General features: G+C 54.1%; 1 protein-coding gene across 1 annotated transcript in view; it reads right to left on the bottom strand.

The window, feature by feature from the left end:
- PRKCA (protein kinase C alpha) overlaps positions 1–12,979 on the bottom strand; it is a 356,244-nt gene that overhangs the window by 16,631 nt on the left and 326,634 nt on the right. The window contains exons 14-16 of the mRNA XM_028520046.2: positions 10,256–10,336; positions 2,069–2,176; positions 509–649 (exon numbers count right to left, since the gene is read on the bottom strand). Coding sequence (XP_028375847.1) covers positions 509–649; positions 2,069–2,176; positions 10,256–10,336 — 330 coding nt within the window. The remainder of the gene's footprint in view (positions 1–508; positions 650–2,068; positions 2,177–10,255; positions 10,337–12,979) is intronic.

Below are 12,979 nucleotides of genomic sequence, written 5' to 3'. Positions count from 1 at the left end.
TGTCGTAAGACTCCCAGTTTCTCTCCAGAGATAGATACACTCAGAAAGGCAAGCGCAGGCTGCAGCCAGCAATCGGAGTCTGGTGTGTGGCAGTCACTGAGGGGTGGGGGGGCGGGCGGTGGTGCGAGGGGAATCCAGGATGGCTGGAGACTCGGAGCAAAGGGTGCAAAGTCCATGAGACCCCAACCCAGAGCAGACCTGCCCTGGCTCTCCAAGAGTTTTTCGGGGTGCTCAGCAGCTGTCCTGCTGGAGTGCGTGGTGAGCGCAGCGAGCCCCCGCCCCCTCCGCCCCTCCAGCTGCCTGGTCTGTCCTCACACTCAGAGTCACAGCAGGGATCCCGGTTTCTCAGGTCTCAGAACGAGGGCAAGGCAGGTACCTGGCCACTTTTTTCCCCTTGCAGAGGCCAGGGGTCACTGGCTGCATCTCTCCTCCCCCAAAACATGGGTGGGTGGGACACCTCTGGGATCTGGGGAAGCACGGCTCAGACACAGGCCTGCCCCTGACTCACCACTTTGGGCTTGAAGGGCGGCTGGATCTCCCGGTTCTCCAGTTTCTCCCAGTCGATCCTCCGGAAGAAGGCGTGTTCGCGCACGTCCCGCTCTCCCTCGGGCCCGCAGCCCAGCCGCTTGCCTGGATGCTTGGTCATCAGCTAGGAGGCAGGAGAAAGGAGCTGATGTGTGTCGTGGTACCCACAGTTGATGGTAATGTACTGTGTGACTCAAATGTGCCAAGGGAGTAGAACTTCAGGGACAAAACTAACTATGCGAGGTGATGAGCGAGTCAGCCTGACTGTGGGGCCCTTTTATCATGTACACTTGTCCCTCGGTATCAGCGGGGGACTGGTTCCAGGACTCCCCTGTGGACACCGAAATCCCCTTCGCCCAAGTCCCTCATGCGTGAAAGGGCACAGTGTCTGCACATCACCTGCGTGCAGCCTCCCGAATGCTTTAAGTCACCTCTAGATTACCTTTGCTACCTAACGCCGTGCGAGCACTATGTGACGAACTGCTATACTGTGCTGTTTAGGAAGCAGCGACGAGAGAAAAGTCTGTCCCTGTTCAGTGCAGACACGGCCACCGTGGGCCTGGCTCCCGAATGCATATCAGCAGCCACGTAACTGCTCTTTTGGAATCTTCCTGACCTGTGGTTGGTGTGCTCTGCAGAGCAGGAAGGCGCGGCTACAAAGGGCCACGCATATCAAGTCATCACGCTGTACACTTTAAATATGTTACAATTTTATCAATGATACCTTAATAAAGTAGACAAAAATAAGCAGAAAATCCGTTCCCATGTTCCTCAAAACACATAACCCAGAAGCCTCAGGGCAGTGTACTTGGAACTGCCCCAAGTCAAAAGGAAACGACCCTCGCACCCACCAGGGGCGGAGAAACGCACAGGAGGGGCTGCGTTCACTCAGGGAGTGTGCCCAGGGTGCAGAAGGCAGCCACAACCGCGTGCAGGACGCCAGGACGCCTCACCAGCACCATGCCGAGGGGTGCAGGGAGCAAGACCCCAGGTGTGCCAAGTTCAAGCAGGCACGGCCCACCTCTGCAGGGACAGGCCGGGAGGGACGACAAGGCGGGAGGGGTGGGGGCTCCTGGGGTGCGGAGGCCGAGCAGTTACATGGGTGTGCTCCTTCGGGGACAGTTCGCTGACCTGCGCCCTGATGACCTGTGCCCTTCTCTATACGTGCATCACCCGCACATCTCAGAAGTGGAGAGGCGACCACGGGACTGACTGGGCCCGTGCCAAGGGAGGCGACGAAGAGCACGAACATCCTCTAACCTTTCGAGGTCACTTCTGGTGACCTGCACCAGGACCCCTGAGGTGGACGGGAAATGAACGCTGACCGGGCCAGGGTTTCCAGAGGTTTTGGGGTGTTGACCCACTTTCCAGGCTTTCACTTTCCCCACCACACCCTGCAGGTCACCCAGCTCTAGCTCTTAGTGGCCGGAGGCAGTGGTGCAGGTTAGTGGTCTCTCTGCCCTTCTGCGGAGAAGCCCGGGAACGGTGCCCGTCGACCCTTCCGGGCCGTGACGGAGCCCAGCGGGAACCCACACCCACTCACCCCTTTGCAGATGGAAACGGCCTCCTTGGACAGGGACTTCGGGTACGAGACGTTGTGCTCCATGATGGACTGGAACAGCTCGTCTTCATCTTCGCCATCAAACGGAGGCTATTGCGGAAGAGAGAAGGAGGCAAAACATTGAGGCAATTTATTAACGTGGCGCCCGAAGCCCCAGCTCAACGCCGAGAAGCTCCACAGGCTGCAGAGGCAGCGCGGTCGCCGGCGGGTGTAGTCGACGGTCTGTAATTAGGCTGCGGGATGAGTGTCTCTGTTTTTCCTGTGCCTTTAATTATCTTACCCGGGGCAACTCGAAACAATCTTTAAGAAAAATGTTTTTGAGTAATGCTTTGAGCGATTTGCAAGTGAATTATAATTCATCCATTACTCTTGTAATTATGTGTTAAAAGTCTAATTACCATCAAGTCAGCTTACAGATGACTGTGTTCAGAAGGTGGGGGCATGGCAAACACTGATGCCTTTGGATTCTGAACACGGGGGTTAAGTGGACACCAGCATGTGGCCAAAGAGGACTTCCTCGGGCCCCTGGGATCCAACACGGAGCCACCCTGGACGCTGTCCTGTCCTTTTCCACCGGGTCTGCATCCCCAAGTGGGGAGTGGGGGCACAGACGCACTGTGGGAGGTCATGGCTTTGAAGTCAGGTAGGTCTAAACCAGAACTGCAGCCCCCTCACCCCCTAGCTGGTTGTCCAGAGGCAAGTGGCTCACCTCATTAAGACACAGTTTTCCCGTCTGCACAGTGGGGTTCCCTGGTGAGTCTGATATTTGTCTTGTACCCAGTAAGGGCCCAATGAAGGGTGCTTAGCGGTACTAGTATTGTTATTGAGGTGGATGGAGTGTCTTCGTGGGGGCAGGGCCGCTGCGAACCTCAGGAGGAACGGGTGAGCTCAGCACGCCCTCAGTCCTGGGATTAGCAAATTACTCGTCACTCTGGACAACCCACAGCATCGATGGGCTTAGGAAAAATGGCTTAACGTTCTCCTTTCACTTAGCTAACCTCGAACTTAGCATGCAAAAGGCAGACCAGGGTCAGCCCGTGTAGAGAGAATCCTATTTCACCTTGTGTTTTCCTTCTCATTATAAGGAGGGCTCCCAGTCACTGTGGCTGATGAGGTTAGGGCTCAGATAACAGCAGAGTTGGGCTTCCGTCTAAGCTATCTCGTGGACCAAAGACAACTGTGCAGTCACCAGCAGGACGGCTGTCCCTTCCTGTCAAACAGCCCCCTTGAGTGAGAGAGGCCAGCTTCCCTACCCACCACTCACAACCACCCCCACCTGTTCTCTGGCCCCCGACCTCCCTCCTCTGCCCCAACCACAGCCCTGAACAGGCGCTGGGAGTGGGTCCAGCACACGGGAGCCATTACCCACCAGTGGGAAAGATGCCGAGTCTATAAAGAACCCTACCTTTGGGCCAGGTGTGGGGTGACTGATGCCATGTACGCCTTTTTTTTCCCCCTTGGTCTAAGAATATAAATAGGCCTATTTTCCAGCTGTAAGTGCCTGGCATTGAGAATGTCTAATTTGGTGGGAGCGTGAGGAGGGCGAGAGAGTGAAAATCAGCCTGCCTGTGAGTGACGCAGAGCAGAGCAGGAACAGAGTCCCCATGGGCAGAAGTGCCATAGCACCTGGCACCTGGTGCCCACCAGGCACGTCAGCTGGGGGCAGACACCCCAGCGGGGAACGCAGGCTGAGGATGGTCACCTGTGTCGGCAGGGGATGTGCGGCATCTGCCTGCAGAGCAGGGCAGGGCAGGCTGGGGGACGGGTGTGGCTGCAGCCAGCAAGAACTCCAGTGGAGGCCAGTTGTACGGTCCACCCCACAGAACCTTCTCCCCTGATGTCCTGTAGCCTACTTCCTCTGACCACCCGCTGCACGCCAACCACAACACATCTTGTTTTCCCTGACAAGCGATCCATGTATGTGGCTGTGTTTTGGCCAATGAAATTTTCGTAACTAAAACAAACATGGTGTGGTTTCTGCTCAGGGCCCCCACCTGCTCCGAATTCGCTGTGTGTACGCACTCTGCAATGTCATGGTGCCCCGGAGGTGAGCAGGCCCTGCTTCCAGATAACCAGTCAGTGCTCCCAGTGTGGCTCCTTGGGGCCACTGGTCAGGATGAGTTACACAATTTGTGAGTCTCAGAGCAAAGTGAAAATGAGGGGTCCCTCACAAGACTGCAGAGCACTAAACCTGATGTGCAGGAGTCTTCTGAGCTCGGGCCCCGTGTGACCGCATAGGTCACACGCCCATGAAGTCGTGTGCTGGTATGCTTCACTGACAATGACGAAGACACCAGGGGGACTCACCCCGCCTCCCCGGTGACGCTCAGAACCAGTGGCAGGAACACCACAGGGGCCAAGTGACAGGTAATCCAAGCCATAGGCCTAACAAAACCTTTCTCCAAAGAAAAACCCTACCAAACACTTCTCAGGAATCCTCCTCAAGCGAGGCAGCGAGAAGGCCCTCCTCACTGAAGACCACGAGGTCAGTGAGGCCGGAGCCCTTCTTTCCCTGCAAAGTGAGAGACAGGAGTTGTCAGGGCGTTCTGGGCGGGGCTCTGGCTCTGACGCCTGCCTCCCGGTCTCCTGGCATGGGAGCCAGCTTTGCTCACGGAGCCTCCCCACGTGTGCTGGTTTCTGAAACAGATACGGCTGGGCCAGGCCCACTGCAGGTCAAAGGAAGATTTTTTTTTTAAACCACGCAGCAACAGCTGTATCCCCACTGAGGGCAGGATAGATGGCCCCTGACATGCCCAGTGAACATTTCTCAGGACATTGATCCCTCGGGATATTTCCGGGTCAAGTTTGCACCTGCAAACTTTTTTTCTGGAGATTCGCATGGATACGTTCTAAAGGCCCTGAGAAGTCCTGCAGTAAGGAGAGCTGTCTAACCCAATGCAGATCATTACAGTGGGGGGTGGGGGTCTGTAGAGGCCCCTTAGGCTCATCTGTTGCAGTAAGGTTCCTACGCTATAGCAGAAGCCACAAGACCACCTGTCTTTACGGCAGAGACTTGGGGTTTTACCCCGTGTCCCACCCTTGTGTGGCCCCAAGGACGGGGGCTTCTCCCAGGGAGGACACAGGCCCTGACCCCTGCAGTTCTGTTGTCACTCCCGTGAGTCCGCACTGCCCGACACGGAAGAACGGCCGGCACTTGGGAGAGCACCATGGAGGATGACAGCGGCAGCCACATTCAGGTCCCAGGCTCTGTCTCCTCTGTGCCCGGCATGCTGCGGGCCACCCCCTCATTCCCCCAAGCACCCCACATGACGCAGGTGCCATTAATCCCATTGCAGAGTGGAGGTCACTGAGGTTCCATTGAGTGCTCTGGCCGGAGTTATAGAGCTGGAGTGTCCAGGAGCCAGGAAGCAAGCCCAGGCACCCTGACTTCGGAGCTTGGACTTGCAGCCAGTCTGGGCGATGCCACTTCCCACGCATGTCCCGGTGGTCAGACCGTGGACAGTGGCGCCGTGGACGCCGGGGAGGCGCTGGGCTGCTGGTGCACGCAGCACAGGAAGAGATCTCCACCGCTCGGGTGAGACTGTTACTTTAAAAAGCCTGACTCACGTCCTGCGCAATGGGTAGTGGGGACCTCTGAAAATAAAGGGGGGCAGACGCCATGGCCTGGGATGTTTCCAGTCACTGTGAAGCGTGTGACTACCTCTAGACTAGAGACCTGACATGATCCCCCAGCCCAAATGTGGATTAGCTACCTCCTGCTCAGGCCGCACGTTCACTGTGGGTCGGCAGAGGCGCCCAGGCGCCCACGCTGGTGGAGCAGCGCCACCTGGTCCTGCTGTGGCAGAGCCAGAACAGGGGCTCTGAGGGGTCTCGCTCGAGCACTCAAATGCTCCTCCTGGGAGCACATCCACCCAGACCTCGTTGGTCAGAACTAGTCCCAAGTCCCACCCACCCAATCACGAGGGAGCCGGGGGTACCATCCTACGTGTGCCAGAAGGAAGAAGACCCCGAATACCTGGGGAACAGCAGTAGTGACCACCACACTTGGAAAAGCTCCCGGGAGCCCTATATGAAATTGAAATAATGTATTTTTGGGGGGAGGGGAAGTCCATGAAAGTAGCATCCGCATCCCTCTTACCCCGAAGCGAACATTGCTCTTATTTTTCTGTGGACCCTGTGGCTTTTTATATCATTTTCGAGTGGTGAAACATAATTTGGAGCAGTCTGCTCTTCACTCGCTGTTGCAAACACATTTTCTCTGCAGCTACCAGTGTTCCCAGTCAGATTAGTGCCGCTGGGGGACACGCCATCCCGGGCCGACTCATCTGTCCAAGGCGCATTTATAATCGCTTCCAGCGCTAACAAATGCTACTATAAATGTCTCTGTGTATCGTTTGTTTCTTCTCTGAATTACTTCCCAGAATGATTTCCCAGGTGTGGGATTAAGCAGCTGAAGGACGTGAACATTTTTCTGGCTCTCCCTCTGCCTCTCCTGGTCGCCCCTGGGATGTTCTCACAGGTGACCATTCGTCTCAGGCCTGGTGTCGGAGGCAGGTCCACGTGGAGAAGTCATAATCACGTTCACTTTCCTTCCCAGACGCGCCAGCCACGGAGCTTGGGGACCCCAGGGGGCCACGCGTTGTGGAGGTACTTAGGGCATGACCATCTTGGGTTGCTTCTCCCCCCTCTTCCCGCCGTTCCCAGGATTATTTTTGAAATTTCTACCAATCTGGACTCAGTGTTTCAAGCTAAACTCAGGCCTTGGCTTGGGGGTGCCCTCCTTGGCAATATGTAACTTGTGAATTTTAAACAGGCAAACGAAGGATGAAGGACTCATTCCAAAATGATCCCAAGGTCGCTCACTAGTAGGTGGCCACTGGGCCCGCCATGTCCCCTTGCAGGTCACTGATGCCTGGGGGTGGGGGGCAGGGGGCAGGGAGAGAACTCCAGGACTTTCAGGCTGATGTTCTGGGATACAGTACCCATTGCCGATTCACCAGGAATAAGGACAACCCTGGCAGAAAGGGACGCGAGAGGAGAGGGCTGGCCCCTTTATGATGAATGCCCAAGAAAGCTGGGAGCAGGGGTAGCCGGTTCGAGTGCCGGGCAAACACAACTTGTGCCCTGTAGTCTTTGTATTTGTCCAGCCATCCGGGAACTGAAGATGGCTTCGGGCTGTTTCCACTTAACTGCCCCTGCTGGCTGCTCACAATAAATAAAGCAAATAAGAAGAAAACAGCAATAAACTTTTTCTGCTCATCTTCAGCTCTCTTGATTAAAGAGGACAGATTTAGACTACAGCCCCACCAGCAACTTTCTAATTAGTTTTACTTTTCAATAACAGTGTCTATTCCCTCCGCTGGGTCTCTGAGGTTCCTGCAGCTTCCGGGCGGGGGAGGGGGCAGTGTGGACGGTACACGTGGAGCCTTTATTGTCCTTTTCGGGCTTAGTCACAGCCCAGGAATATGTTCAAGTTTGCATCGGGTCAGGGAGCAAAGCGAGGAAGGGGGTCTGAGGTGGAGACACCGTGCCGGGCGGCACAGCGGAGGCTCTGAGGAAGGAGCAGTGGCTGTGTCCGCCAGTGCGCCCGGACGTGGGCCAACGTTCAGGTGCCACAGTGAGAGCCTCCCCGTGTCCAACAGAGATGGTGGACACTTCCAGAAATCACATAAGGCAGGCTCATTGACCCCGAGGAACGGGATGAAAAATAATGAAAATGTGCCAGAATGTCTGTGGAACCACGGGGTGGGGGAGGGCCCTGGGCTCTCTGGGGTGAGAGGAAGGACCCGCTGCAGAGGAGGCGGGCCTTCAGAATGCCCCCGGGAGGGGACCTCCCCGAAGGAGAGCAGCGTCTCCTGCGCTCTCCCCTGCAGAACACAGACCCGGGAGGCTTGGAGGGGGAGGAGGAAGACGGGGTGGAGGGGACTTCGCTGCAGGCCTGGGTCCCGAAATGCTAGTCTCCTGCCGGCCAATAAAGAAACAGCTCATTTCAGCTCTTGTAAAGTGCCCTTGGAAACAGATCCTATTTCCACCCAACCAATTTTGTTTGTTGGCATATGCAAATGTGCCTCTTCATGAAAGCAGGGCTTGTTTTCCGGACTCAAGAGTCAGGACATGCAAGTGGGATCGAGGAGGGGAACTCAGCTTTCTGTGCTTCTGAGAACAGCATGGCCCCCAGGGGGCCGATAATTCAGTCCAATTTTAGCGTCAAAGTTCTAAAGAGGGGAAATTAACTCAGGGAGCGGGAGACTTGTGTTTTGCCAGCTGTTATCTCCCTGACAGCTGTTCTGCATAACCTGCTCTTCTGTGTTTACAAATGGAGGCATTTGGCCTAAAATAAACATGGTACTAGGGACAAAAACCTAAATAATACACAAACCACTTTTTAAAATATAAATCCCATCCTAACATCACGGAGAAATAATGACCAAATGTAGGCTAGTACCATATATCTTTTAACTTCTAAAAGACTACTTTAGTATCTGAAAGATGTAAGATACGATCAGAGAGACAGATCCTCCATGGCCTCCCATCCGGTGGGAAGGCCAATGGCCTTGCAATGATCCCTACGCACATGTGACCTGGTGTGCCCCCCTTTGTCTCCGACCTTGGACCTCCTCCTCTTCCTCCTCCCACCACCTGCTCCCTCGCAGGACTCCCTGCTCTGCTCCAACCACACTGGCAACTTCCCTTCCACTGCTTAAACATGGTAGCTTAGTCCCACCCCAGGGCCTTTGCACCTGCTTTCCCCCCAGATATGCACATGGACATTCCCTCATATCTCTTTCATCCTAATTTGGCTTGTACACAAGGCCCTCCTTGGCCTTCCCAGCTAAAATTTCAGCCCTTCTCCAACACTATGCCTTCTTTTCCTGATGGTTACTTTTCTTCTTAGCTTTCCAACTGTTACACATTTCCCTTCTTTACCTTGCCTATTGTCTTTCTGTAGACTGTAAGCTTTGTGAAGATGCGGACCTTCATTACGGGTTATTACCATCGTAAGTGCATGTTGCGTGAATAAATGAATGAGTCAATGGGTGTAAGTTGTCAGAAAGGGTAACTTCTTTTCAGAAGCAAAGATTTAAAGACTTTTTTGGGAAGTGTAGCTCTGCTATGTAACACAAGCACTTCTTTCTATTCTCCTTACTCAGGCTCTTAGCTATCGGGGTGCTGGCAACTATAAAAGCAGCCACAACAGAATCGTTTTGAAGTGCGATGGCAGGGATCGGGTAGATGCTCACCAAACCCGCTTCTCCCTGCTGAGCTCACAGGTGCACGATACCTCCAGCCCTCTGCAATGCATCTCCGTGGGACCGTGGGGCCAGCATGTTGTAGGCGGGAGTGCTGTGTGCCACCTGCAGGCCTGGGCCTGAGGGCACAGGTGTGGCTGTCCTCCGTTTCTCTCCTCACCGCTGGCTGAGTAGTGAGGGGGTCAGTGGAGGAACCCGAGGCTCCAGAAGGCGGAGCCAATGGGTGCAAGAAGCCTGGGTCCTTGAATGACCTTGGGATCCGTGCCCCTGCCCCCACACAGGCCTGCACCAAGAATGTGAAATATACCTGTGCTGTGTGTTAGCCCACTGAGATTCTGAGGTGGCTTGTCGCAAGGGCTGCTGGGACTTACTCCGATGAAGACATGAGGCCATCACCTCAGCAAGCGCCGTGCTGGGCAGTGATGCACCTGGTTATCTGATATGTCATTCCCAAGAGAAAACCACACGTGTCTTTCCTCAGCTGGAAGCTCAGCCTCATTGGACTTTTACACAAGTTAGATGAACTGCCTATGGCGGACAAGAGGGGTGGGAGAAGCTACTGGAGCACATCTTCAATGATGGCGCGCACACACACACGGGCGGCACCAGGGTTCTGCAGACGCACTTGCAGGGAGCCTAAGCCGGGTCTGAGACACCGCGGATGACAGGGGCCTGGGTCGTCATCGGTGTACAGGGGCTCCTGTGTACAATGTGAAAGCTGCACACTGTCTGACTCCAGGATGCACCTGTCAGTGCAGGTTTCTGGGACGAGAAGCTAACTTCTGCCCATGTGCATAGAACCCACTCTCAGGGGAGCGTCTCCCCCTCCACCTGGGCCCAGGGAGCCAGCCGGCACCAGCCACACCACAGTGCCCAGCCCGGCCGCCTGGCCCCGCCTGAGCCGAAGCGCTCACACCAGAGGGCAGAGAAGCAGCAGGAGAGCACGGTGAGACGTTACCTGCCCGGCCAGCATTTCGTACAGCAGGACGCCGTAGGCCCACCAGTCCACGGACTTCCCATACGGCTGGTAGGCGATGATCTGTGGGAAAACAAACGCCAATTACAGTCGGTGGCAAATCAAAAATCTTGTGCTAGAGCAGGTATAAGTCACGCCTGTGGGCATTTACACAGTTTTCGAATAAGGGGGTGACAATGTCTTTGATTTCTGCACCCAGGGCAGAGCACCCCTCAAATCAGGCACCTTGAGAACCACTGGCCCCGATTCACTGCCCAAAACCTGTTTGGAACTTGCCTTCTGCGTCCCCCCCCTGCCCCCCACTCCCCCAGATGCCATGGCGCTGTCTGAAGGTAGATTTGATGATCCTTGTTGGAGAAAAATATTTGGACACTGAGGTGGATTTAATTTTTAGAAAATGCATAGGTCATTTGAAGCGAGGGTCTGATATATAAGAAAATGAAGCTACGTGACAATTTCTCTACAAGCGATGAAGATGAAGAGGATTATGGAACAGTAACAAGGAGAAGGAGGAGTAAAAAAACTCTAGTTTTCTGGTGTTGCACACAGAGGTACAAGATTGTTGAATGACTAAGGTTTCAAACTGCTTTCAGAGAAACATAAAGTACAATAACCAAATGTAATGCTTGGGATTGTCTGATCTTGATTCTAACTAACCAACTGTAAACCAGACACTGGGAAAATTAAATACGACCCTGATACCAGGTGACATTAAGGAACTGTCAGGGAGGATAAACGGTATCATGATTAAAGAGTGTCCTTTTCAGTCCGAGGTGAGTGCATTTTTGAGTGAAATGTGTGAGGGGTGAAGTATTTATGGGTAAAATGAAATCTCAGATTTGTTTTAAATGCATCAGTAAAATAGGTGGGGGAAGAGCAGGTGAAAATGCAGGCGGCCGCCGAAGCTGGGTGACGGGCTGACGGGGACCCCCTTCCCTCCACCCTCTGCCTTCGTGGTGCCCAGAAACCCTGGAGCAACTCTGCAACCTCCCCTCGAGGACGGGTGGGCGCGGCGCTGGCTCATTAAAACCCTGGCTTTGCTGCCAGGCAGGCCGGCCGAGCACCTAACGCACACAATCCCCAGGTGCCTGGGTCGTGCCCAGGATTCGACGTGCAGACTGACTACCAGGGACTTGGCACGACCACTCTGGTGCTTTGCATGTGAATTTGACTTTGACATGTGGTACGGTATTTTTTTATTGGCCCAGTAGGTCTAATCAAACGTCCTGGGACATAAACAAGTTTCCTGCCAGCCTGCCCGTCTCCCTTCTGTTAATGAGCCACTAGGATCTCCTGTAGCAGGACCAGAGGGGCAGAGCCCCGGGCTTGCTCACTCCAGTGTGGGCGACGACAGGGGGATACAGATTTGCACTGGGCGGCTCTATGGCTCATTTCCATGACGGGAGAATGATAAACAAACAAAAGGAGGCCTTCGTTTCTTTTTAAAATTACATTTGTTCTTTTCTGGAAACTTGGACAACACACACACACACACACACACACAGCACCCAAAAAACCTGCCAAAATAAGTCTCGAATCTACCTAACGACCCCCAGACAGGACATCACTGGATCGAAGCCTGTCGTGGCCAAGCGGCAGGACCACGAAGAGTGCCTTTGGGCGGACACAAGCACACCCACAGAGCACTGACTGTCCGTCTGACGCTCTCCACATTGTGTGTGATCCAACGAGGCAGACACTGCCGTGATTCCCATTTTACAGGCAAGAAAACTGAGGTGTAAGAAGTTTGGGACACCTGCCTGAAAGCCCATCTGTTCACAGGTAGTGCTCTGGATACTGACATATTTGTTTTAAAAATATGATTTATGGCTTTCAAATACATAGAATGTTAATCAGAGGGCTTTGAGGATTAAAGAGATCTGAAGGCATCGTTTCAGTTTAGTAATCATATATCAAAAGCATGCAAATAAAATTTGTTCTTGCCACTATATTAAAAGCTTCCCTGCGATCTGCTTTCAACAACCAGTGTTTTAGTAAGTTGGTTTTTAACACGCGCACAGCTGAGGCGCCACGTTGCTGTGTGAATCATGATGCCGCGGAACGGGGGCTCACTATCTCATATCCAGTACCCCACAAATACCCGCACAGTCGTATCGCCCGGACCCCTGCATGTGGGTGGTGGGAAGGGCTGCCCGAGTTTGGAAAGCTTAGGAGTCAAGGGCATAGGACCCCTGTTTCTGGTCAGAATGATTTACAAACCCTAAAAGCCAGGGCCACCTGAAGTTTTTCTTCTTCCTTCTTGACTTTGTCAACTTTGGTACAACCTGCTTTTAATTTTCAATTCCCATGGCACTAAACTCCATGACTCCCGTTGTTAACGCCCCCTCCCTCCCCCATGGCCTCCCAGAGCAGAAGGCCACATGCCAACGGCTCGTTCTTCTTGGCGACAGCATTGGTCACTCCCCGGAGCCCGCCAGCTCAGCCACTGCTGGGCCGAGGATACAGAGTCACAGATCACGGCGGTGCCTGGAGACAACAGGATGGGACTCAGGATTTCAAGGGGGCATTTCCCACTCCCTGCCACACCGGAGAAGCCCATTGTCTGTTACCACAGCTCATGTGCCAGAGAACGTGGGACGGTCTGAAGGTCTGTCACAAATCTGGGGGCAACTTACCAACACAAATTCACTTTTAGAACAAAGCACACTTTCTCCTCAATGACCAGCTGCTAGTCATACATCCCTC

Source organism: Phyllostomus discolor, chromosome 8 (genome assembly GCF_004126475.2).
Source record: "Phyllostomus discolor isolate MPI-MPIP mPhyDis1 chromosome 8, mPhyDis1.pri.v3, whole genome shotgun sequence".
NCBI lineage: Eukaryota > Metazoa > Chordata > Mammalia > Chiroptera > Phyllostomidae > Phyllostomus > Phyllostomus discolor.
This window is presented reverse-complemented; position numbering and strand designations above follow the sequence as displayed.